The sequence below is a fragment of the Heptranchias perlo genome, chromosome 23 (assembly GCF_035084215.1).
Source record: "Heptranchias perlo isolate sHepPer1 chromosome 23, sHepPer1.hap1, whole genome shotgun sequence".
Lineage (NCBI taxonomy): Eukaryota > Metazoa > Chordata > Chondrichthyes > Hexanchiformes > Hexanchidae > Heptranchias > Heptranchias perlo.
The window spans coordinates 47,367,370-47,390,443 of record NC_090347.1 but is presented as its reverse complement, the minus strand read 5'-3'; the positions used below and the strand labels follow the sequence as shown (position 1 = coordinate 47,390,443).

General features: G+C 50.1%; 1 protein-coding gene across 1 annotated transcript; it reads right to left on the bottom strand.

The window, feature by feature from the left end:
• Positions 1–1,552: 1,552 nt before the first annotated feature.
• On the bottom strand, positions 1,553–22,646 carry LOC137341336 (E3 ubiquitin/ISG15 ligase TRIM25-like). Its single transcript, XM_068004461.1, has 4 exons — positions 22,198–22,646; positions 20,835–21,027; positions 14,924–15,157; positions 1,553–1,687 (listed from the first exon to the last, which is right to left on the bottom strand). Exons 1-4 carry the CDS (start codon positions 22,644–22,646, stop codon positions 1,553–1,555), a joined length of 1,011 nt encoding a protein of 336 aa, XP_067860562.1.
• Between the last annotated feature and the right edge of the window lie 428 nt (positions 22,647–23,074).

Genomic DNA, 23,074 nt, shown 5'->3' with positions numbered 1-23,074 from the left:
AATGGGGTAATAGCACAACATGCTACCTGCGCCCAAAAACGGCCCCATCCAATTCTTTCCCCCCGTGTATTTAGAAAGGATAGGGAAGGCGGGGGGTAACTGTACTAATTAGAGACAACATAATGGCAATAGAAAAAAGGGACATAAATAACATTAAGATAGAAACAGAATCCATATGGATTGAGACAAAGGGTAAGAAGGGATCGATCACATTAATAGGGATATTCTACAGACCACCTAATAATGGGAGGGGAATGGAGGATGAAATATGGAGGGAAATGTATGAAATGAGTAAAAGACATAGAATAATAATCATGGGAGAATTCAACTACCCCCAAATAAACTGGCAAGAGGGAGGGAAAGGAGGAAAGGGAATGGAGTTTTTACAGTGTGAACAGGACTCCTTTCTTACCCAGTCTGTAATAAGCCCAATGAGAGGACTCACTGCTGGCAATATCAATATCAATCAAAAACAACCACAACAACTTGCATTTAACCTAGTAAAATATCCCAAGGTGCTTCACAGGAGCGATTACCAAACAAAATTTGACACCGAGTCACTTAAGGAGATTTTAGGACAGGTGACCAAAAGCTTGGTCAAAGAGGTAGGTTTTAAGGAGCGTCGTAAAGGAGGAGAGCGAGGTAGAGAGACGAAGAGGCTTAGAGAGGGAATTCCAGAGCTTGGGGTCAAGGCAGCTGAAGACACGGCCGCCAATGGTAGAACGTTGAAAATTGGTGCAAGAGGCCAGAATTGGAGGAGGGCAGAGATCTCGGAGGGTTGAAGAGCTGGAGGAGGTTGCAGAGATAGGGAGGGGGTGAGGCCATGGAGGGATTTGAAAACAAGGACGACAATTTTAAAATCGAGGTTTGCCAGACTGGGAGCCAATGTAGGTCAGTGAGCACAGGGGTGATGGGTAAACAGGACTTGGTGCGAGTTAGGAGACAGGCAGCAGAGTTTAGGATAAGCTCAAGTTTACGGAGGGTGGAAGATGGGAGGCCAAGAGGAGAGCATTGGAATAGTCAAGTCTGGAGGTAACAAAGGCATGGATGAGGGTTTCAGCAGCAGATGAGCTGAGGCAGGGGCGGAGATGGACGATGTTACGGAGGTGGAAGTAGGCGGTCATGGTGATGGAGAGGATATGAGATTGGAAGTTCATCTCAATTTAATAACATTTAAAATAATGATTGAGAAAGAAATAAGTAAGACTAAGATCAAGGTAAATGATGGCAAAAAAGCTAATTTTGAGGGGCTGACAATGGAACTCGGGAAGGTAAAGTGGAAAAGAAATATTGATGGGCAAAGAGATAGAAGAGCAGTGGGAAATATTTCAAACGGTGATCAATTGAGTTCAGGAGAAATATATTCTGTTAAAAGCAAGAACAATCTATCCAATAATGAAACACCATGGATGAATAAAGTGATAAGGGTAAAATTGAAATGTTTCATTGTCAATGGCCCGATTCTGTGCTGTCAATTCGCTGGAATTCTATGTAATAACTGAATGTGGCATTCATCCAACGGTTTATTTGCCTGTTACCTTTTGCTTGAAGATTACTTGCAGATGCTCTGTATTTGTGCGAACAGTTTTGCTGTAACTTTATTGGTGTATAGGAGCTTGGCATCAACTTCCAACCGGAAGGGCGGGATATCGCGAACCTGCAACGGTGCATTCAAAGAAAAAGATTCCTAACAGGAAATAAAACAGAAGAGAGCATTCAAAATACAGCAGAGTGTCTGAGACACACTGCCCATTCCTGGTGTCTGAGACACACTGCCCATTCCTGGTGTCTGAGACACACTGCCCATTCCTGGTGTCTGAGACACACTGCCCATTCCTGGTGTCTGAGACACACTGCCCATTCCTGGTGTCTGAGACACACTGCCCATTCCTGGTGTCTGAGACACACTGCCCATTCCTGGTGTCTGAGACACACTGCCCATTCTTGGTGTCTGAGACACACTGCCCATTCCTGGTGTCTGAGACACACTGCCCATTCTTGGTGTCTGAGACACACTGCCCATTCCTGGTGTCTGAGACACACTGCCCATTCCTGGTGTCTGGGACACACTGCCCATTCCTGGTGTCTGAGACACACTGCCCATTCCTGGTGTCTGAGACACACCGCCCATTCCTGGTGTCTGAGACACACTGCCCATTCCTGGTGTCTGAGACACACTGCCCATTCTCAGGGTCTGAGACACACTGCCCATTCCTGGTGTCTGAGACACACTGCCCATTCTCAGTGTCTGAGACACACTGCCCATTCTCAGGGTCTGAGACACACTGCCCATTCCTGGTGTCTGAGACACACTGCCCATTCCTGGTGTCTGAGATACACTGCCCATTCCTGGTGTCTGAGACACACTGCCCATTCCTGGTTACTGAGACACACTGCCCATTCCTGGTGTCTGAGACACACTGCCCATTCCGGGTGTCTGAGACACACCGCCCATTCCTGGTGTCTGAGACACACTGCCCATTCCTGGTGTCTGAGACACACTGCCCATTCCTGGTGTCTGAGATACACTGCCCATTCCTGGTGTCTGAGACACACTGCCCATTCCTGGTTACTGAGACACACTGCCCATTCCTGGTGTCTGAGACACACTGCCCATTCCGGGTGTCTGAGACACACCGCCCATTCCTGGTGTCTGAGACACACTGCCCATTCCTGGTGTCTGAGACACACTGCCCATTCCTGGTGTCTGAGATACAATGCCCATTCCTGGTGTCTGAGACACACTGCCCATTCCTGGTGTCTGAGACACACTGCCCATTCCTGGTGTCTGAGACACACTGCCCATTCCAGGTGTCTGAGACACACTGCCCATTCCTGGTGTCTGAGACACACTGCCCATTCCTGGTGTCTGAGATACAATGCCCATTCCTGGTGTCTGAGACACACTGCCCATTCCTGGTGTCTGAGACACACCGCCCATTCCTGGTGTCTGAGACACACTGCCCATTCCTGGTGTCTGAGACACACCGCCCATTCCTGGTGTCTGAGACACACCGCCCATTCCTGGTGTCTGAGATACACTGCCCATTCCTGGTGTCTGAGATACACTGCCCATTCCTGGTGTCTGAGATACACTGCCCATTCCTGGTGTCTGAGACACACCGCCCATTCCTGGTGTCTGAGACACACTGCCCATTCCTGGTGTCTGAGACACACTGCCCATTCCTGGTGTCTGGGACACACTGCCCATTCCTGGTGTCTGAGACACACCGCCCATTCCTGGTGTCTGAGATACACTGCCCATTCCTGGTGTCTGAGACACACTGCCCATTCCTGGTGTCTGGGACACACTGCCCATTCCTGGTGTCTGAGACACACCGCCCATTCCTGGTGTCTGAGATACACTGCCCATTCCTGGTGTCTGAGACACACTGCCCATTCCTGGTGTCTGGGACACACTGCCCATTCCTGGTGTCTGAGACACACTGCCCATTCCTGGTGTCTGAGACACACTGCCCATTCCTGGTGTCTGGGACACACTGCCCATTCCTGGTGTCTGGGACATCTTCACTCTCTATACTGGAGTCATGTTGAGAGAACACAGAGGGGGGAGTCCCAGCTCTTGAGTGATTTTAGTTTAACTGAGGCTGGGCAGGTGGAAGGAGTATCAGTGGGAGAGCATTTTGGTGGTAATGATCATAATTCAGTTAGTTTTAGCGTAGTTATGGAAAAGGACAAAGATAGAACAGGAATAAAAGTTCTAAATTGGGAAAAGGCCAATTTTACTAAGCTGAGAAGTGATTTAGCAAAAGTGGACTGGAAACAGCTACTTGAAGGTAAATCAGTGTCAGAGCAGTGGGAGACATTCAAGGGGGAGATTCAAGGGGTGCAGAGTAAACATGTTCCCACAAAGAGAAAGGGTGGGATTGCCAAATCTAGAGCCCCCTGGATGACAAGGAACATACAGGGTAAGATAAGGCAATAAGGGAAAGCTTATGTCAGACACCGAGAACTCAATACTACAGAAAGCCTAGAGGAGTATAGAAAGTGCAGGGGTGAAATTAAAAAGGAAATTAGGAAAGCCGAGAGAGCATGAAACAATATTGGCAAATAAAATCAAGGAAAACACAAAGACATTTTATAAATACACGAAGAGCAAGAGGATAACTAAGGAAAGAGTAGGGCCTATTAGAGACCAAAAAGGTAACCTGTGTGTGGAGGTGGAAGATGTGGGTGTGGTTCTTAATGAATACTTTGCGTCTGTCTTCACAAAAGAGAGGGACGATGCAGAGATTGTAGTTAAGTTGGAGGAGTGTGAAATATTGGATGGGATAAACATAGTGAGAGAGGAAGTATTAAGGGGATTAGCATCTTTGAAAGTAGATAAATCACCAGGCTTGGATGAGGAGAGATTGGATTGGCTGGGGTTCTTCTCCTTGGAACAGAGGAGGCTGAGGGGAGATTTAATTGAGGTGTATAAATTATGAGGGGCCGAGATAGAGTGAATAGGAAGGACCTATTTCCCACAGCAGAGAGGTCAATACCAGGGGGCATAGATTTAAAATGATTGGTAGAAGGATTAGAGGGGAGCTGAGGAATTTTTTTTTTCACCCAGAGGACAGTGGGGGTCTGGAACTCACTGCCTGAGAGGGTGGTAGAGGCAGAAACCCTCAACTCATTTAAAAAGTACCTGGATGTGCACCTGAAATGCCGTGATCTGCAGGGCTACGGACCAAGTGCTGGAAAGTGGGATTAGGCTGGGTGGCTCATTTTCAGAGGGCACGGACATGATGGGCCGAATGGCCTCCTTTTGTGTTATAAATTTCCTATGATTCGATGATTGGTGATGGGTGATGGGTGATGGGTGATTGGTGATGGGTGATGGGTGATGGGTGATTGGTGATGGGTGATGGGTGATGGGTGATTGGTGATTGGTGATGGGTGATGGGTGATGGGTGATGGATGATGGGTGATTGGTGATTGGTGATGGGTGATGGGTGATGGGTGATTGGTGATGGGTGATGGGTGATGGGTGATTGGTGATGGGTGATGGGTGATGGGTGATGGGTGATGGGTGATTGGTGATGGGTGATGGGTGATGGGTGATGGGTGATGGGTGATTGGTGATGGGTGATGGGTGATGGGTGATGGGTGATGGGTGATGGGTGATTGGGTGATGGGTGATGGGTGATGGGTGATTGGTGATGGGTGATTCGTGATGGGTGATTGGGTGATGGGTGATTGGTGATTGGGTGATGGGTGATGGGTGATGGGTGATTGGTGATGGGTGATGGGTGATTGGGTGATGGGTGATGGGTGATTGGTGATGGGTGATTGGGTGATGGGTGATGGGTGATGGGTGATTGGGTGATGGGTGATGGGTGATGGGTGATGGGTGATTGGTGATGGGTGATGGGTGATTGGTGATGGGTGATGGGTGATTGGTGATTGGTGATGGGTGATTGGGTGATTGGTGATTGGTGATGGGTGATGGGTGATTGGTGATGGGTGATGGGTGATTGGTGATGGGTGATGGGTGATGGGTGATGGGTGATTGGTGATGGGTGATGGGTGATGGGTGATTGGTGATGGGTGATGGGTGATGGGTGATGGGTGATGGGTGATTGGTGATGGGTGATGGGTGATTGGTGATGGGTGATGGGTGATGGGTGATGGGTGATTGGTGATGGGTGATGGGTGATGGGTGATTGGTGATGGGTGATTGGTGATGGGTGATGGGTGATGGGTGATTGGTGATGGGTGATTGGGTGATTGGTGATTGGTGATGGGTGATGGGTGATTGGTGATGGGTGATGGGTGATGGGTGATGGGTGATGGGTGATGGGTGATTGGTGATGGGTGATGGGTGATGGGTGATTGGTGATGGGTGATGGGTGATTGGTGATGGGTGATGGGTGATTGGGTGATGGGTGATGGGTGATTGGTGATTGGGTGATGGGTGATGGGTGATGGGTGATTGGTGATGGGTGATGGGTGATGGGTGATTGGTGATGGGTGATTGGGTGATGGGTGATGGGTGATGGGTGATGGGTGATTGGGTGATGGGTGATGGGTGATGGGTGATTGGTGATTGGTGATGGGTGATGGGTGATTGGTGATTGGTGATGGGTGATGGGTGATGGGTGATGGGTGATGGGTGATTGGTGATGGGTGATGGGTGATTGGTGATGGGTGATGGGTGATGGGTGATGGGTGATTGGTGATGGGTGATGGGTGATGGGTGATTGGTGATGGGTGATTGGTGATGGGTGATGGGTGATGGGTGATTGGTGATGGGTGATTGGGTGATTGGTGATTGGTGATGGGTGATGGGTGATTGGTGATGGGTGATGGGTGATTGGTGATGGGTGATGGGTGATGGGTGATTGGTGATGGGTGATGGGTGATGGGTGATGGGTGATTGGTGATGGGTGATGGGTGATTGGTGATGGGTGATGGGTGATGGGTGATTGGTGATGGGTGATGGGTGATGGGTGATTGGTGATGGGTGATTGGTGATGGGTGATGGGTGATGGGTGATTGGTGATGGGTGATGGGTGATGGGTGATGGGTGATTGGTGATGGGTGATGGGTGATGGGTGATGGATGATGGGTGATGGGTGATGGGTGATGGGTGATTGGTGATGGGTGATGGGTGATGGGTGATGGGTGATTGGTGATGGGTGATGGGTGATGGGTGATTGGTGATGGGTGATGGGTGATTGGTGATGGGTGATGGGTGATGGATGATGGGTGATGGGTGATGGGTGATGGATGATGGGTGATGGGTGATGGGTGATTGGGTGATGGGTGATTGGTGATGGGTGATGGGTGATTGGTGATGGGTGATTGGTGATGGGTGATTGGGTGATGGGTGATGGGTGATTGGTGATGGGTGATTCGTGATGGGTGATGGGTGATTGGGTGATGGGTGATGGGTGATTGGTGATTGGGTGATGGGTGATGGGTGATGGGTGATTGGTGATGGGTGATTGGTGATGGGTGATTGGTGATGGGTGATGGGTGATTGGGTGATGGGTGATGGGTGATTGGTGATGGGTGATTGGGTGATGGGTGATGGGTGATGGGTGATTGGGTGATGGGTGATGGGTGATGGGTGATTGGTGATGGGTGATGGGTGATGGGTGATGGGTGATTGGTGATGGGTGATTGGTGATGGGTGATTGGTGATGGGTGATTGGTGATTGGTGATGGGTGATGGATGATTGGTGATTGGTGATGGGTGATTTGGTGATTGGTGATGGGTGATGGGTGATGGGTGATTGGTGATGGGTGATGGGTGATGGGTGATTGGTGATTGGTGATGGGTGATGGGTGATTGGTGATTGGTGATGGGTGATGGGTGATGGGTGATTGGGTGATTGGTGATTGGTGATGGGTGATGGGTGATGGGTGATTGGTGATGGGTGATGGGTGATGGGTGATTGGTGATGGGTGATGGGTGATGGGTGATGGGTGATTGGTGATGGGTGATGGGCGATGGACGATGGACGATGGGTGATGGGTGATGGGTGATGGGTGATTGGTGATGGGTGATGGGTGATGGGTGATTGGGTGATGGGTGATGGGTGATGGGTGATTGGTGATGGGTGATTGGTGATGGGTGATTGGGTGATGGGTGATGGGTGATTGGTGATGGGTGATTGGTGATGGGTGATGGGTGATTGGGTGATGGGTGATGGGTGATTGGTGATTGGGTGATGGGTGATGGGTGATGGGTGATGGGTGATTGGTGATGGGTGATGGGTGATTGGTGATGGGTGATTGGTGATGGGTGATGGGTGATTGGGTGATGGGTGATGGGTGATGGGTGATTGGGTGATGGGTGATGGGTGATTGGTGATGGGTGATTGGGTGATGGGTGATGGGTGATGGGTGATGGGTGATTGGGTCATTGGTGATGGGTGATGGGTGATGGGTGATGGGTGATTGGTGATGGGTGATTGGTGATGGGTGATTGGTGACGGGTGATTGGTGATTGGTGATGGGTGATGGATGATTGGTGATTGGTGATGGGTGATTGGGTGATTGGTGATTGGTGATGGGTGATGGGTGATGGGTGATTGGTGATGGGTGATGGGTGATGGGTGATTGGTGATTGGTGATGGGTGATGGGTGATTGGTGATTGGTGATGGGTGATGGGTGATGGGTGATTGGGTGATTGGTGATTGGTGATGGGTGATGGGTGATGGGTGATTGGTGATGGGTGATGGGTGATGGGTGATTGGTGATGGGTGATGGGTGATTGGTGATGGGTGATGGGTGATGGGTGATTGGTGATGGGTGATTGGTGATGGGTGATGGGTGATGGGTGATTGGTGATGGGTGATGGGTGATGGGTGATTGGTGATGGGTGATGGGTGATGGGTGATGGGTGATTGGTGATGGGTGATGGGTGATGGGTGATTGGTGATGGGTGATTGGTGATGGGTGATGGGTGATGGGTGATTGGTGATGGGTGATTGGTGATGGGTGATTGGTGATGGGTGATTGGTGATTGGTGATTGGTGATGGGTGATGGGTGATGGGTGATTGGTGATGGGTGATTGGTGATGGGTGATGGGTGATTGGTGATTGGTGATGGGTGATGGGTGATGGGTGATTGGTGATGGGTGATTGGTGATGGGTGATGGGTGATGGGTGATGGGTGATTGGTGATGGGTGATGGGTGATGGGTGATGGGTGATTGGTGATGGGTGATGGGTGATTGGTGATGGGTGATTGGTGATGGGTGATGGGTGATGGGTGATTGGTGATGGGTGATTGGTGATTGGTGATGGGTGATTTGTGATGGGTGATTGGTGATGGGTGATTGGTGATGGGTGATGGGTGATTGGTGATGGGTGATTGGTGATGGGTGATGGGTGATGGGTGATTGGTGATGGGTGATGGGTGATGGGTGATTGGTGATGGGTGATGGGTGATGGGTGATGGGTGATTGGTGATTGGTGATGGGTGATGGGTGATTGGTGATTGGTGATGGGTGATGGGTGATTGGTGATGGGTGATTGGTGATGGGTGATGGGTGATGGGTGATTGGTGATTGGTGATGGGTGATGGGTGATTGGTGATTGGTGATGGGTGATGGGTGATGGGTGATTGGTGATGGGTGATGGGTGATTGGTGATGGGTGATGGGTGATTGGTGATGGGTGATGGGTGATGGGTGATTGGTGATTGGTGATGGGTGATTGGTGATGGGTGATTGGTGATTGGTGATTGGTGATGGGTGATGGGTGATGGGTGATTGGTGATGGGTGATGGGTGATTGGTGATGGGTGATGGGTGATGGGTGATTGGTGATGGGTGATTGGTGATGGGTGATTGGTGATGGGTGATGGGTGATTGGTGATGGGTGATTGGTGATGGGTGATGGGTGATTGGTGATTGGTGATGGGTGATGGGTGATGGGTGATTGGTGATGGGTGATGGGTGATGGGTGATTGGTGATGGGTGATGGGTGATGGGTGATTGGTGATGGGTGATGGGTGATGGGTGATTGGTGATGGGTGATGGGTGATTGGTGATGGGTGATTGGTGATGGGTGATGGGTGATGGGTGATTGGTGATTGGTGATGGGTGATGGGTGATGGGTGATTGGTGATGGGTGATGGGTGATTGGTGATGGGTGATGGGTGATGGGTGATTGGTGATGGGTGATTGGTGATGGGTGATGGGTGATGGGTGATGGGTGATTGGTGATTGGTGATGGGTGATGGGTGATTGGTGATTGGTGATGGGTGATGGGTGATGGGTGATTGGTGATGGGTGATGGGTGATTGGTGATGGGTGATGGGTGATTGGTGATGGGTGATGGGTGATTGGTGATTGGTGATGGGTGATTGGTGATGGGTGATTGGTGATTGGTGATTGGTGATGGGTGATGGGTGATGGGTGATGGGTGATGGGTGATTGGTGATGGGTGATGGGTGATGGGTGATGGGTGATTGGTGATGGGTGATGGGTGATTGGTGATTGGTGATGGGTGATGGGTGATGGGTGATTGGTGATGGGTGATGGGTGATTGGTGATGGGTGATGGGTGATGGGTGATTGGTGATGGGTGATGGGTGATTGGTGATGGGTGATGGGTGATTGGTGATGGGTGATGGGTGATGGGCGGAACTTCCTCCGAGTTACTGAAACTCATGGCCATAAGTTACCTTTAGTTTTTTGCTGCTTTCCAATGGCAGTTCAGGACTCAGTACTTAACAACCTCTCACCTTATTGGCGTTCGTGTGTGGTGAGCTAATAATTTCTGATGGGTAATTTTGGCATCTGGTCCCATTGTGGTTTGGTGGAGGTCACTGATGGTGGATCCAGGGATGGTGTTTGCACTAGGAGAAAGGAGATTGAGAGGAGACATCATCCAAGTCTTTCATTGTCGTTGGGTCAGAATCCTGGAACTCCCTTCCTAACAGCACTGTGGGAGAACCTTCACCACACGGACTGCAGCGGTTCAAGAAGGCGGCTCACCACCACCTTCTCAAGGGCAATTAGGGATGGGCAATAAATGCCGGCCTCGCCAGCGACACCCACATCCCATGAATGAATAATTTTTTTAAAGTATTTTAAGTGCTGAGTAATGCCGTTGAATGTCAAGGGGAGGTGGTTAGACTCTCTCTTGTTGGAGATGGTCATTGCCTGGCACTTGTCTGGCGCGAATGTTACTTGCCACTTATCAGCCCAAGCCTGGATGTTGTCCAGGTCTTGCTGCATGCAGGCTCGGACTGCTTCATTATCTGAGGGGTTACGAATGGAACTGAACACTGTGCAGTCATCAGCGAACATCCCTATTTCTGACCTTATGATGGAGGGAAGGTCATTGATGAAGCAGCTGAAGATGGTTGGGCCTAGGACACTGCCCTGAGGAACTCCTGCAGCAATGTCCTGGGGCTGAGATGATTGGCCTCCAACAACCACTACCATCTTCCTTTGTACTAGGTATGACTCCAGCCACTGGAGAGTTTTCCTTGGATTTTAACTTTGATTTATATAGCACCTTTTACAACCTCTGGACGTCCTAAAGCGCTTCATAGCCAATGAAGTACTTTTGAAGTATAGTCATTGTTGTTATGTAGGGAAAGGTGGCATCCAATTTCCGCACAGCAAGATCCCACAAACAGCAATGAGACAATCAATAAATAAGCTGTCTTTTTTGGTGCTGTTGGTTGAGGGATAAATGTTGACCAGGAGAACTCCCCTATTTCAAAAAGGGCCGGGGACCTTTTATATTCACCTAAACAGGAAGTTAGTGCTTTGGTTTAATGTCTCTCCCTCGTACTGCACTCAAATATCAGCCTAGATTATGTGTTAAATTCTGGAGTGGGGCTTGAACTCAGAGGCTGACTCAGAGGCTAGAGTGCCACCAACTGGACCAATGGATGGCCATTAAAATACTGCTAGCTGTTTCATCCAACATTGCTCCAACAGAATGAACTGTCAGGGCTCTAAATTGGGCCGTGTAGCGCCCGTTGTTTCACGGCCTCTCCAACATCCAAGATGGCGTCTTAGATGCGCACACACGTTTCCAGCGTGACGTGCTCCTGACGCCATCTTGGTATAGGAGTTAGCGCAGGCGCAGATAATGAACGCTGGAATCATATAAAGTTGGGAGAAAATGGCTTCAATCAGTGTGTAATGCTGATTTAAAGTGATAGACACCATTTTGGGACTTAACGCTCAACTCAACGCACAGTCTTAACCCTGACCATCTGAATATGTCTTAGAGTGCCTGGAGGACCCCCCACCGGTGCTATTTAAAGGGACCATGCAGGATTTACAGGTTAGTGGCTGGATTATTGCCTCTGGCTGTGCAGACATTCGTAACAGTTTTTGGAGGTCTCCTATACTTGAATACTAGGACGCGGGGACATTTAGAGCCGGGACGTGCAGGAGTGAAGTTACGAAATGCTTCTGCATGCAAAGGGTGGGAGACATTTTGGAACGCTAGTCTACAGACAGCAGTTGATGATAGCTCACTTGTGAATGTTAAATCTGAGATGGATAGATTTCTGTGAACCAAGGGTGTTAAGGGATATGGGGCTAAGGCGGGTATATGGAGTTAGGTCACAGGTCCACCATGATCTCACTGAATGGTGGAACAGGCTCGAGGGGATAAATGCCACGGCCACTTGTTGCCTCTTGATATGCGCCACCTTCTCCTGCAAGAAAGCGGGACGTGAGTCTGGGTTGTGTGCCTGTCATGGTTGAATAGCTGCCAGTGTGTGTGGCCTGTGAGTTGTGGGTGGGAGGCTTGAAACAGTGGTAATGTGTAAGGGTGAGAGGAAGCATCTGATTGGAAGAGTTTGTTGGTATGTGGGTGATGGGGGTGTAGTGCATGGTGCAGTTGGTCGGAGACACCACTTGACAGTTGACCTCACTCACCTTGACCACTCATGTCAAAGCATTGAACTTCTTCCTGCACTGCATCCATGTTCATGATGCTGTGCGCCTGGCATTAACTTCGTCCCCCGGGGCCTCCCACTGCCTTTTGGATATATATCTGGAGGGCCTCATGCCCCTCCCTCCGTGGATGTAGGATGTCCCTCCTTCTGTCCACCTCTTGCACCAAAGTCTCTAGTGCATCTGCAGAGAACCTTGGTGCTCGCACCCTCGCAGGCCTGGTACCAACTCAGATCGGCAGATTGGTGAGGTCTGGTGTGCAGATTGGAGGATGTGGGATTTAGTAGTGCGCAACCTTTATTCAATGTTTTAACATAACTCATCAGTGTGTAAACATAGGGGTGGGATCTGCATCTGTGTTTTACGTGTGCGATGTCTGATCTCTGTTCAGACTCGGTGCAGACAGTAGACTGTTATTTTCAGCAAATAACAGGTACCAGCTACCTTTAAGAGAGTTCTAAGAAACATCCTCCCTTTAAGAGATTGAGCTCCCCCTGGTGGTAGAAAGTGTGAATTGCATTGATTCCAGGTGCAAGGCCTGGGATGGAACACTGATTGCAGGTCAGTGCTCCCTGGGGACCAAACCTGCGTCCTGCCTGCCCAGGGTCCATCGGGCGCGGGGTGTTTACTAACATCGCCCAGAACGGATCCTTATCCAATTTCCCCCCCTCAGTCTCCTATCTAATTCTGAGCTGGATTTCAATACCAAGTCTGATCTTATTAAAATGATCAATTTATACTCAGGGTGAGAGGGTTAAAATGTTAAACTTTGGGTTAAAATGTTAAACTGAGGCCTCATCTCTCTGCTCAGGTGGATGTTCAAGATTCCATGGCATTATCCAAGGATGAGAAGAGAGTTCTCCTGGTGTCCTGGTCACAAGGAGTAGTTGAGGCAAATATCATGGATACATTTAAGGAGAAGCTAGAGATACACATGAGGGAGATAGGAATAGAAGGTTATGGTGATTGGGTTAGATGAAGAGGGGAGGGAGGAGGCTCTTGAGGAGTGTAAACACCAGCATAGACCTGTTGGGCCGAATGGCCTGTTTCTGTGCTGTACATTCTATATGATTCTATGTAACATTCTTCCCCCAACCAACAACAGTCATTTATCCCATTACTGTTTGTGGAATCTTGCTATGTAAATTGACTGTTGTGTTTGCCTATGAAACAACAGCGACTGAGCTTCAAAGGAATCCATTAAATGTGGAGTGCTCGGACATGTTTCTGAGATATGATAAACCACTACATGAATAAAAGTCTTCCTAATTTTTCTGTGATGGAGAGGATATGGGGTTGGAAGCTCAGCTCAGCTCAAATAGAATCATAGAATAGTTATAGCATGGAAGGGGCCATTCGGCCCATCGACCCATACTGGCTCTTTGTAAGAGCTATCCAATTTGTCCCATTCCCCCACTCTTTCCCCGTAGCCCTGCAAATTTTTTCCCTTCAATTAATTATCCAATTCCTTTTTGAAAGCCATGATTGAATCTGCCTCCACCACCCTTTCATGCAGCACATTCCAGATCATAACCACTCGCTGCAGAAAAAAGTTTTTCCTCAAGTCGCCTCTGGTTCTTTTGCCAATCACCTTAAATCTGTGCCCTCTGGTTCTCAACCCTTCCGCCAATGGGAACAGTTTCTCTTTATTTACTTTATCTAAACCCTAAATAGGACACTGAGATTGTGAACAGTCTGGAACACCCTGAGACAGTGGCCAGGGAGGGGGATAGAACTTGTGTCTGGGGAACGGAGTTAGTGATTGGGGCCAAAGACAATGGCTTCATTCTTCCAAATATTAAATTGGAGGAAATTGCGGCTCATCCAAGACGGGAAATTGGACAAACAGCCTGACAAATCAGGGGCAGTGGAGGGGTCAAGAGTGGTAGTGGTGAGGTAGAGCTGGGTGTCAACAGGACACCTGTGGAAGCTCTGCAGGTGACGTTGTCAAGAGGCAGCATGTAGATGAGGAAGAGGAGGGGGTCAAGGACAGATCCTTCGGGGACTCCGGAGGTAACGGTGCAGGGGCAGGAAGAGAATCCATTGATGCAGATTCTCTGGCTACGATTGGATAGGTAAGAGTGGAACCAGGCGAGGGCAGTCCCAATGAGATGGACAAATGAGGAGAGGCGTTGGAGGAGGATGGTGAGGTCGACTGTGTGAAACACAGACACCTGTAGAAGGGATGAGGTGCAGGAGCCCTGACTGGGGTGGCCCTCCCTCTGGAGCATCCTGGACTATTGAAGCCCCGAACAGCTGCCCAGCTGAGGTTAGCCAACTCAGCACTGACAGGGGAGCAGAGTCTGTGTGTCCTGGTCAGTATGACTCAGGTTCCCTCTGATAAACTCACTGAACCAACAGGGAGTTTACTCACTCAGTGTGTTTATCTCTTGTTATTGGGCACGTACACAATGGGCTTCATCACGATGCTCTGTTACCATGTTTAACCTGTGAGATATGAATCAAGACATTTGATTGTTGGATGGATGAATGAATCGGAATGGATCCAGTATTTATCACTCAGGTGTATTCATTACCTGCACCAACGTCACATGATCACTGCTCTTTGACAGGGTTTTCAGTCGCTGCTCTTTCTCTCTCAGTTCACCACATTTCTGTTCCAGTCGGCTCCGGATGCCGTCGGCCTGGCTCAGTGCTGTTCGCCCCGCACTCTCTATCAATCCAATCACTTCTCTCTCAGCTTCCCCAACAGCTTCAGTCATTTCAACAAATGTGCCGGTGATTTCAGATCGTACTTTGAGTGAAGAGCTCTAACAGGGAATGGGAAACAGGGCCAATGACTTTCTAACCACATGTCTCCAGGACAAGTCTTGAATCTCTGGTGATGGCCCATCCTGTGAAGCCAGTGAGTAGCTGAGCCATCGAGACCAGGACAGACTTGTGAACGTTCCTAACTCTGTGCTGAGATAGATGATCTCAGCCAGGCTGGCAGTTGGAACCCTCCAACTCTGGGTTAGAGAGAGGGAACCTCCTGATCATTATCCAGTGACCCTCGCTGCAAGTGTGTGCACCAGGGTCGCCAACTCTGTTTGGATGTTTTCCTGGCGGTTTCATCACATGATCTCCTGCCTCTCACCGCCCTGCCCCCACAGTCCTGCCCAACATGGCCTTCCCACGGCCAATCAGAAAACAATCAGGATCTTAATTACCTGATTGGATGATGCTTGACTATCAGTCAAACTGCCTTTTTATCCCCTCTCCAACATTTTTATAACTAATGAAAAAAATCACACACAATTTTTTTGAATGTCCTCCATGATTTGTCTCCTGAGTTTGCTCGCAGCAGTGTCCTGGAGACATATCTTTAATTCCTGGAGACTCCAGGACAGTCCTGGAGAGTTGGTAATCCTCGTGTGCACATCAAATGATGACAGGGCTGACCTCGCCCATGGTGTGTCCTTTGCTGCCACTCACTGCCAAGGCTCAGGCAGGAAGGATACACATTGGGCTGATGTACTGGAGGAAGACCGATCTGTGGAGATATCCCCAGCACGGAGCAGAGGAGTGAGGGTAGGGATTGGGAGGAAAAAAAGGAGCAAGAGATGACCTCCGGGCACACAAGCAAACAAGGACCCACTCACTTCCCATCACCGAGTCAACAGTTTGCTGTGGCAGTCTGATCTCGGTCAGCGTTCTCTAAGTCTGTGTTTCCACTTCAGATTCCTCCTTGACAAGCTTTTTCTTGAAATTAGAAAAACGCATTCAGTCTAGAACGAGGAGAGGCAATATAAAGTAAAGAATACAATTCTAAAGGGGATGCAGGAAGAGGGAGATCTGGGGGTATATGTGCACAAATCGTTGAAGGTGGCAGGGCAGGTTGAGAAAGTGGTTAAAAAGCATACGGGATCCTGGGCTTTATAAATAGAGGCACAGAGTACAAAAGCAAGGTGGTTATGATGAACCTTTATAAAACACTGGTTCGGCCCCAACTGGAAGATTGTTTCCAGTTCTGGGCACTGCACTTCAGGAAGGATGTGAAGGCCTTAGAGAGGGTGCAGAAAAGATTTATTAGAATGGTTCCAGGGATGAGGGACTTCAGTTATGCAGATAGACTGGAGAAGCTGGGGTTGTTCTCCTTAGAGCAGAGAAGGTTGAGAGGAGATTTGATAGAAGTGTTCAAAATCATGAAGAGTTTAGACAAAGTAGATAGAGAGAAACTGTTCCCATTGGCAGAAGGGTCAAGAACCAGAGGACAGATGTTGTCATTTAAGTTAATTGGACCCATCATTCCCTCTCCATCCGGAGTGACTGGACCCATCATTCCCTCTCCATCCGGAGTGACTGGACCCATCATTCCCTCTCCATCCGGAGTGACTGGACCCATCATTCCCTCTCCATCCGGAGTGACTGGACCCATCATTCCCTCTCCATCCAGAGTGACTGGACCCATCATTCCCTCTCCATCCGGAGTGACTGGACCCATCATTCCCTCTCCATCCGGAGTGACTGGACCCATCATTCCCTCTCCATCCGGAGTGACTGGACCCATCATTCCCTCCCCATCCGGAGTGACTGGACCCATCATTCCCTCTCCATCCGGAGTGACTGGACCCATCATTCCCTCTCCATCCGGAGTGACTGGACCCATCATTCCCTCTCCATCCGGAGTGACTGGACCCATCTGTCCCTCTCCATCCGGAGTTGTTGTCAGATTACCCCCTCCCACCCCACCCCCGTTGATCCCCTATTCTCGGGACAGTAACCTCCTCCCCTGATAAAACTCAAGCAGCGCAATAATTGACTTTGAGTAAACTCCCTCCTTTGGGGGGATGGTCTTCTCCACATACCCTATTTTGTAGGGGAAGAGGAGAGTTGCTAACCTCTGACCTTGCTCGGGGTTGTGAACTTTGCCCTCATGCCCTCCAGTCTAGGGCTCTCTGAGCAGGTTAAACAGCTGGGTTACTCCCACCTCATCGACACCTTTCATTATTTTCAGGCTCTGGACCACCTCTCCTCTCAATCTTTATTCCAACAAAAGTAAGTTTAGTCGCTCGAGTCTTTCTTCATAACTCAGTGCTCGAACGCCTGGACCCACCCTGGTCACTCCTCCCTTCGCCCTGTCTCCCAGATTGGCCAAATATTGCCACATTTTCAACTCAATGACAATGACAAGGATTTGCTTCCTCTTTTCTGGCCCATTCATCCCGACATTCCCAAATGGCGCTTTGCTTTTGCTTGCTGAGAGTTTTCGCTGCACTGTGTACAGCGGGTATTGGACACTGGGCCCGATATTAGCACCCGCTATCGGGTGCGTTCCTGGCGGGGGGCCTCCGAAAATCAGGGAATCCCGGGGTGGGTCGGGAGCCCGGCTCCAACCCGCCCACTTCCGGGTTCTCCACAGACGCGCTGACGTGCGAGCACAGCCCCCGCTGGTGGGACTCCCAGTGGGGTGCCACTTGACAGTATTAATGTAGGTGTTTCAGGTCGTTAACTGACCTGATTAAGGAGATATTTCAGGAGGGGTGGGATTTTACAAACAACTGGGACTGTTTCCTGTACTGGGGGAAACACTCCCAGTTCAAATGGACGTGTTGCAGCCGTCAGCCTGTGGCAGCTGCAAAGGTCCATTTGACAGGTGGCGGGGGGAGACCCTCACTCATTGCAGGAGGCCACTCTGTCACTTTGGACAAAGTTTGGTCTCCACCACCCTCCTCCTAACAATCAAATTCACCAACTTGCACACTTACCCCGGGGTCCGGAGACATGTACCTACCTTGCGGACCCCCTCAGATGGACATCTTCCGGATGGGGGCCGCCGTAGCTGCAGTCATGACCTCATCGGAGGGCGAACAGCATCACCAGCCTCGCCAGCCTCGCCGTCCACCTCTGACAAGTGGAGCCCCACAACACAGTGCTGTGACACATCCACCTGTACAGCAGGAGGGAGGGCAACTGCAGAGAGAGATGCGTCGCAGAGGGCACTACCCTCGCCACAGGGTCTACAGACCGAGGCGCAGCTTCCTGGACCTCTCTGAGCAGCAGTGCACACGGAGGCTCAGAGTCACTCGACATGTAGTCGTGGACATCTGCAGCCTCCTTCATGCCGAGCTGCTCCTGGCTGGCCCGAGCACCATCTTCTTACCTGTCGCTCTCAAAGTCACCACTGCCCTCAACAACTTCTCCTCCGCATCCTTCCAGGGTGCAACCGGGGACATCGCCGACGTCTCTCAGTCGTCAGCGCAAAACAGCCCTGCAAATACACCTACACCCACTCTGCAGTGACACAATGGGTGGCATCAGGTGTGGGTCCTCATTGTGATCCTCAGGAAAGGGCATTATTGCACAAACCAGACAAGATTCGCAAAGACATGGCAGTAGTGGTGCCAATATAATATGTAATGTGAGTTGGTCAGAAATTAAATATAAGTAAAAACCATGAGCATGAAGGGGATGCACCGTGAAAGAGATGCACGAGAGGGTGAGTATGGGATAGAGCCATGAGATTGTATGAGGATTGGGTTGAGTGGTAGTGGCGGGATGAGTACTGGCGAGGTGAGTGAGTGCAGGTAAGGTGAGGATGAGGTTTGAGTGGGTGTGAGGGGTAATGTGACAGAGTAGTGTTGGCGGTGCAGAAGGAGATGTGGGGTGGGGGCGGTGATGTGGCAGATGGAGTGTAGGGGAATGAGTAAGTGTACTCACTTTGGCTGACCTACTGAGGTCATTGCAGCGCCTCCTGCACTGTATGCAGGTGGGCGATATGTTGGTGGTGCTGGTGACCTCCTCTGCCACCTCGAGCCAGGCCTTCTTGGTGGCAGAGGCAGGCTGCTTCCTCCCGCCCGCCGGGGGGAGATCTCTGTCCTCCCCCTCCTCCTCACCCCATCTAATGATACCTGGAGTGAGGCATCATTAAACTGGGAGCAGCCTTCCCCCTGGGCTGCTCCAGCCTGTAATTTTTGCTGTTTGTGGCAGCATCTGTCAGTGGAGGACTGCCCCTTTAAATAGAGCTCCTCCAGCTGACAGACCTTACTGCGCATGCCCAGCCCGCCCGACGCGCAGATCAGCTGCGGGGAACCCGGAAGACCAGGTAAGTGGATCCAATTAGGCTGCGATCGCGCGGGGGACAGACTGATTTCACCGGGCGCGTTCCGCACGCGCCCAATAGCCCCCCTGCCGCGAACCCGCAGCCCTGGTAATATCGGGCCCAATAACCCAAATCTTACTGAAACTATAACAGTGTGTTAACGACGCACACCGTTATTAATGTGCAAATCGGCCAGCAAGTTCAGGGGATTAAGAGATACGCTGTGAGTTGCTAATCACCAGAACTTGCTGGTCCATTCACGCCACTCCTCCGTTTGCCTCGTACAAACACCATCTTAGCTTCCCTGTTATTATTAAGAACTTGCTGGATTTGCACATTAATTGCACATTGCAGAATGTTAGGGCTTGTGGTTAATACTGTAAGTATCCTTTTAACAACATGATCATTGTTAATGACTGACAATCAACCTCCCCGGTCCAGAAAGGGAACAGTTTAAACTGGGAATCTCATTCCTTCAGATAGTGAATTGTTCGAGATTTTAAAATGTCAAATTTCAATTTTTTAATTTTGTTCTTATTTTTCCTTTCTGCCCCTTTTTCTTTCTCTCTCAATCCAATCTTTCTTTCCCTCTCTTTATTTCTGTACCTGATTTGACTCTTGATCGGGTGGATGCAGTAAGGATGTTCCCAAAGATGGGTGAAACTAGAACTAGGGGGCATAATCTTAGAATAAGGGGCTGCTCTTTCAAAACTGAGATGAGGAGAAACTTCTTCACTCAGAGGGTGGTCGGTCTGTGGAATTTGCTGCCCCAGGAAGCTGTGGAAGCTACATCATTAAATAAATTTAAAACCGAAATAGACAGTTTCCTAGAAGTAAAGGGAATTAGGGGTTATGGGGAGCGGGCAGGAAATTGGACATGAAGCTGAGTTCGGATCGGTCAATGCCCTGTGGGTGGCGGAGAGGGCCCAGGGGCTATGTGGCCGGGTCCTGCTCCGACTTCTTGTGTTCTTTAGATTTGTGGTTGGGATCAGATCAGCCATGATCTTATTGAATGGCGGAGCAGGCTCGAGGGGCCGATTGGCCTACTCCTGCTCCAATTTCTTATGTTCTTATGTTCTTATGTTCTTACCCTATTTCCTTCTCCACCTTCCCCGGATTATTTCTCAATCGTTAAATCTTATTGTTTATGGAGATAGACAGTTGGTCCTGTTGTTCACTAAGGTTCCAGAAGCCCCATTGCCGTTATCAGCTCGCTGTTCCTGCAAGTTACAGGACAAAAAAATTTGAGCTGAAGTGTGCATGAAAAAAGTCTAACTAACGCCGCACGCCCCAAAATGTCCCGTTCCTCCAAGATTTCGGCCATCACACGCAACGAGATCTTTTTGCCACTCAAGCACACATTGAGTCACTGCACTGAGGGATTCGCTGAGATATAAAACCCTTACCTGTCTGTCTGCCCCCTCCTCCTCCACCGTGACTGTCTCATGGTCCCTGTGTTCCTTGGTCGTACACACCGAGCAGATAAAGGCCTGGTTTGTTCTGCAGAACAAGTCGAGAGGTTTCCCAATGGACCGTGTCCGCAGGAACCCGATGTACAAATCTCTGGAGAAAGGGGGGAAAGGCGTGCCCAACGTGGCCCTCATCCTGATGGCCATCTTTGTGTGCGGCTGCATCAAGCTGTGCATAGACCCTCAGTACGCAAACACAAAGTGTCACTACGTGCTGAGGTTCTACCTGTCCCCGGTGTTGAGAAGGATGGGCCTGGCCACGCTGCCACGGAACGCTCCGTCCAGTTGGACCGTTCCGCCCCACCTGTCCTTCGTTGAAAAGTTTATGAAAGAAAACACTTTCGACCACAAGGCGATCAGCAAGTGGTCCGCACGAAACGTCCTCGAGACCCTGCGGGAAAAGGAGATGGTGGATCCTGTCGGTTGGTTCCCCGAGCAGACTGTCAATGTCATTTGGCAGAACGCCTCATCGCCAGAGCTTTCAAACAAGCACCAAGACCTAGCTTGGCTGGTGGTGAGAAGGGCCCTTCCCGTCAGATCCTTCATGTACTCCCGGACTCTCAGCGCCACCGCGCGCTGTCCCAGAGGAGGCTGCGGTGGAGACGAGACCGTCACCCATCTCCTTCTGGAATGTGCCTTTGCAAAGAAGGTCTGGAGAGAGATGCAGTGGTATCTGTCTAGGTTCGTCCCGAGCAGTTCCGTAACACAGGACTCTGTGCTCTACGGGCTGTTCCCGGGGACGCACACTGAGACGGACATCAGCTGCTGCTGGAAGACCATCAACTCGGTGAAAGACGCCCTTTGGTCTGCCCGAAACTTGCTGGTCTTCCAGTACAAGGAGCTGTCCTCGACCGAGTGTTGCAGACTGGCACATTCCAAGGTCCAGGACTACGTGCTGAGGGACGCACTGAGGATGGGTGCGGCCACCGCAAAGGCTCTGTGGGGAAAGGCAACTGTTTAGAGCCTTCCCACCATTGTATACCGAGGGGCTGCAATCAGGGAAAAACCCCCTCGGGCAGAATGTAAAATTCAAAATTGATGTAATGTACCCGCAATAAATCTGTAATGAATCTGTAATGAATCTGTAAGCAATAATCTGTGTTGAGTGTAATGCAATGAGACACCCTAGAGTGTGATGAACAGTAATTATGTCCAATGTGTTCACTGAACTGTACTTGATGTAACCTGCAAATTGTATAATCTGTATTGTGTATGTTTGGACAACTGTATTGAATGTTTTTTGCTACAAATTTTATGAATAAAGTATATTTTTTGAAAAAAATAATGAGCTGGGCACCACCTCTGGTTCAGGTTGTTGACTGGCCCGGTCAGGCTGTGGTGCTGGAATGCTGCATTCTCCAGGTGAGGCTTCAGATGGAATCCACAGTAAGAAGCCAGACACACCAGGCAGGACTGTGCTGCCTGTAGCTTGGTGTCAGTACAGAAATCACAGGCCACTTCGCCTGGGCCAGCAACAGGGCCGTCAGCAACCCTCCCCCTGGATGAGGCAAAGCGTTCGACGAGTCTACACAGGACGAGGGTCCTGAGAAGCCGAGGTCTCGGAGTGAATCCCTGTCGACACTGAGGGCAGCTGTGGGCTCCGGCATCCGTGTCCTGATCCCAGGAGCCCTGAATGCATCCCAGACAGAAACTGTGTCCGCACGGGATTGTGACGGGATCCTTGAACACTTCCAAACACATCCCACAGACCAGGCTGTTCTCTGAGAGAAGCACATCAAGAGCCGCCATGATGAGGCAAATACGGCAAAGGGCAGGAGGGAGTGACACTGGGAGTTAAACAGATTTACAGGCAGTTAAATACACCCATGGGGAGGGGGTGGGATTACACTGTCAGCCACCATCTCCGAGATGTGTCACCAGAGTGTAGCAGCTGGTCAGTGACACTGAATGTTAAATAGATTTCATTAACAAGTGATGGCAGACATCAGAATGTCCCCATTCATATTCAAATAAGGCGATAATGGTGACGTGACATCACGTGTGACTGTATGCCAGCGGTGGCTCAGTGGGTCCCCCTCTCACCCCTGACTCAGAAGGCCACGGGTTCAAGGCCCACTCCAGAGACCTGAGCCCATAATCCAGGCTGACACTCCCAGCGCAATACTGAGGGAGTGCTGCACTGTCGGAGGTGCCGTCTTTCAGATGGGATGTTAAAC

Coding starts and splice junctions, on each gene's coding strand:
- LOC137341336 (XM_068004461.1), bottom strand. CDS start 22,646: ATGGCGGCTCTTGATGTGCTTCTCTCAGAGAACAGCCTGGTCTGTGGG. Junction 21,028..22,197: donor GTCAACAACCTGAACCAGAG/GTGGTGCCCAGC, acceptor CATCAGGATGAG/GGCCACGTTGGGCACGCCTT. Junction 1,688..14,923: donor ATCATGTGACGTTGGTGCAG/GTAATGAATACA, acceptor ATTTCCTGTTAG/GAATCTTTTTCTTTGAATGC.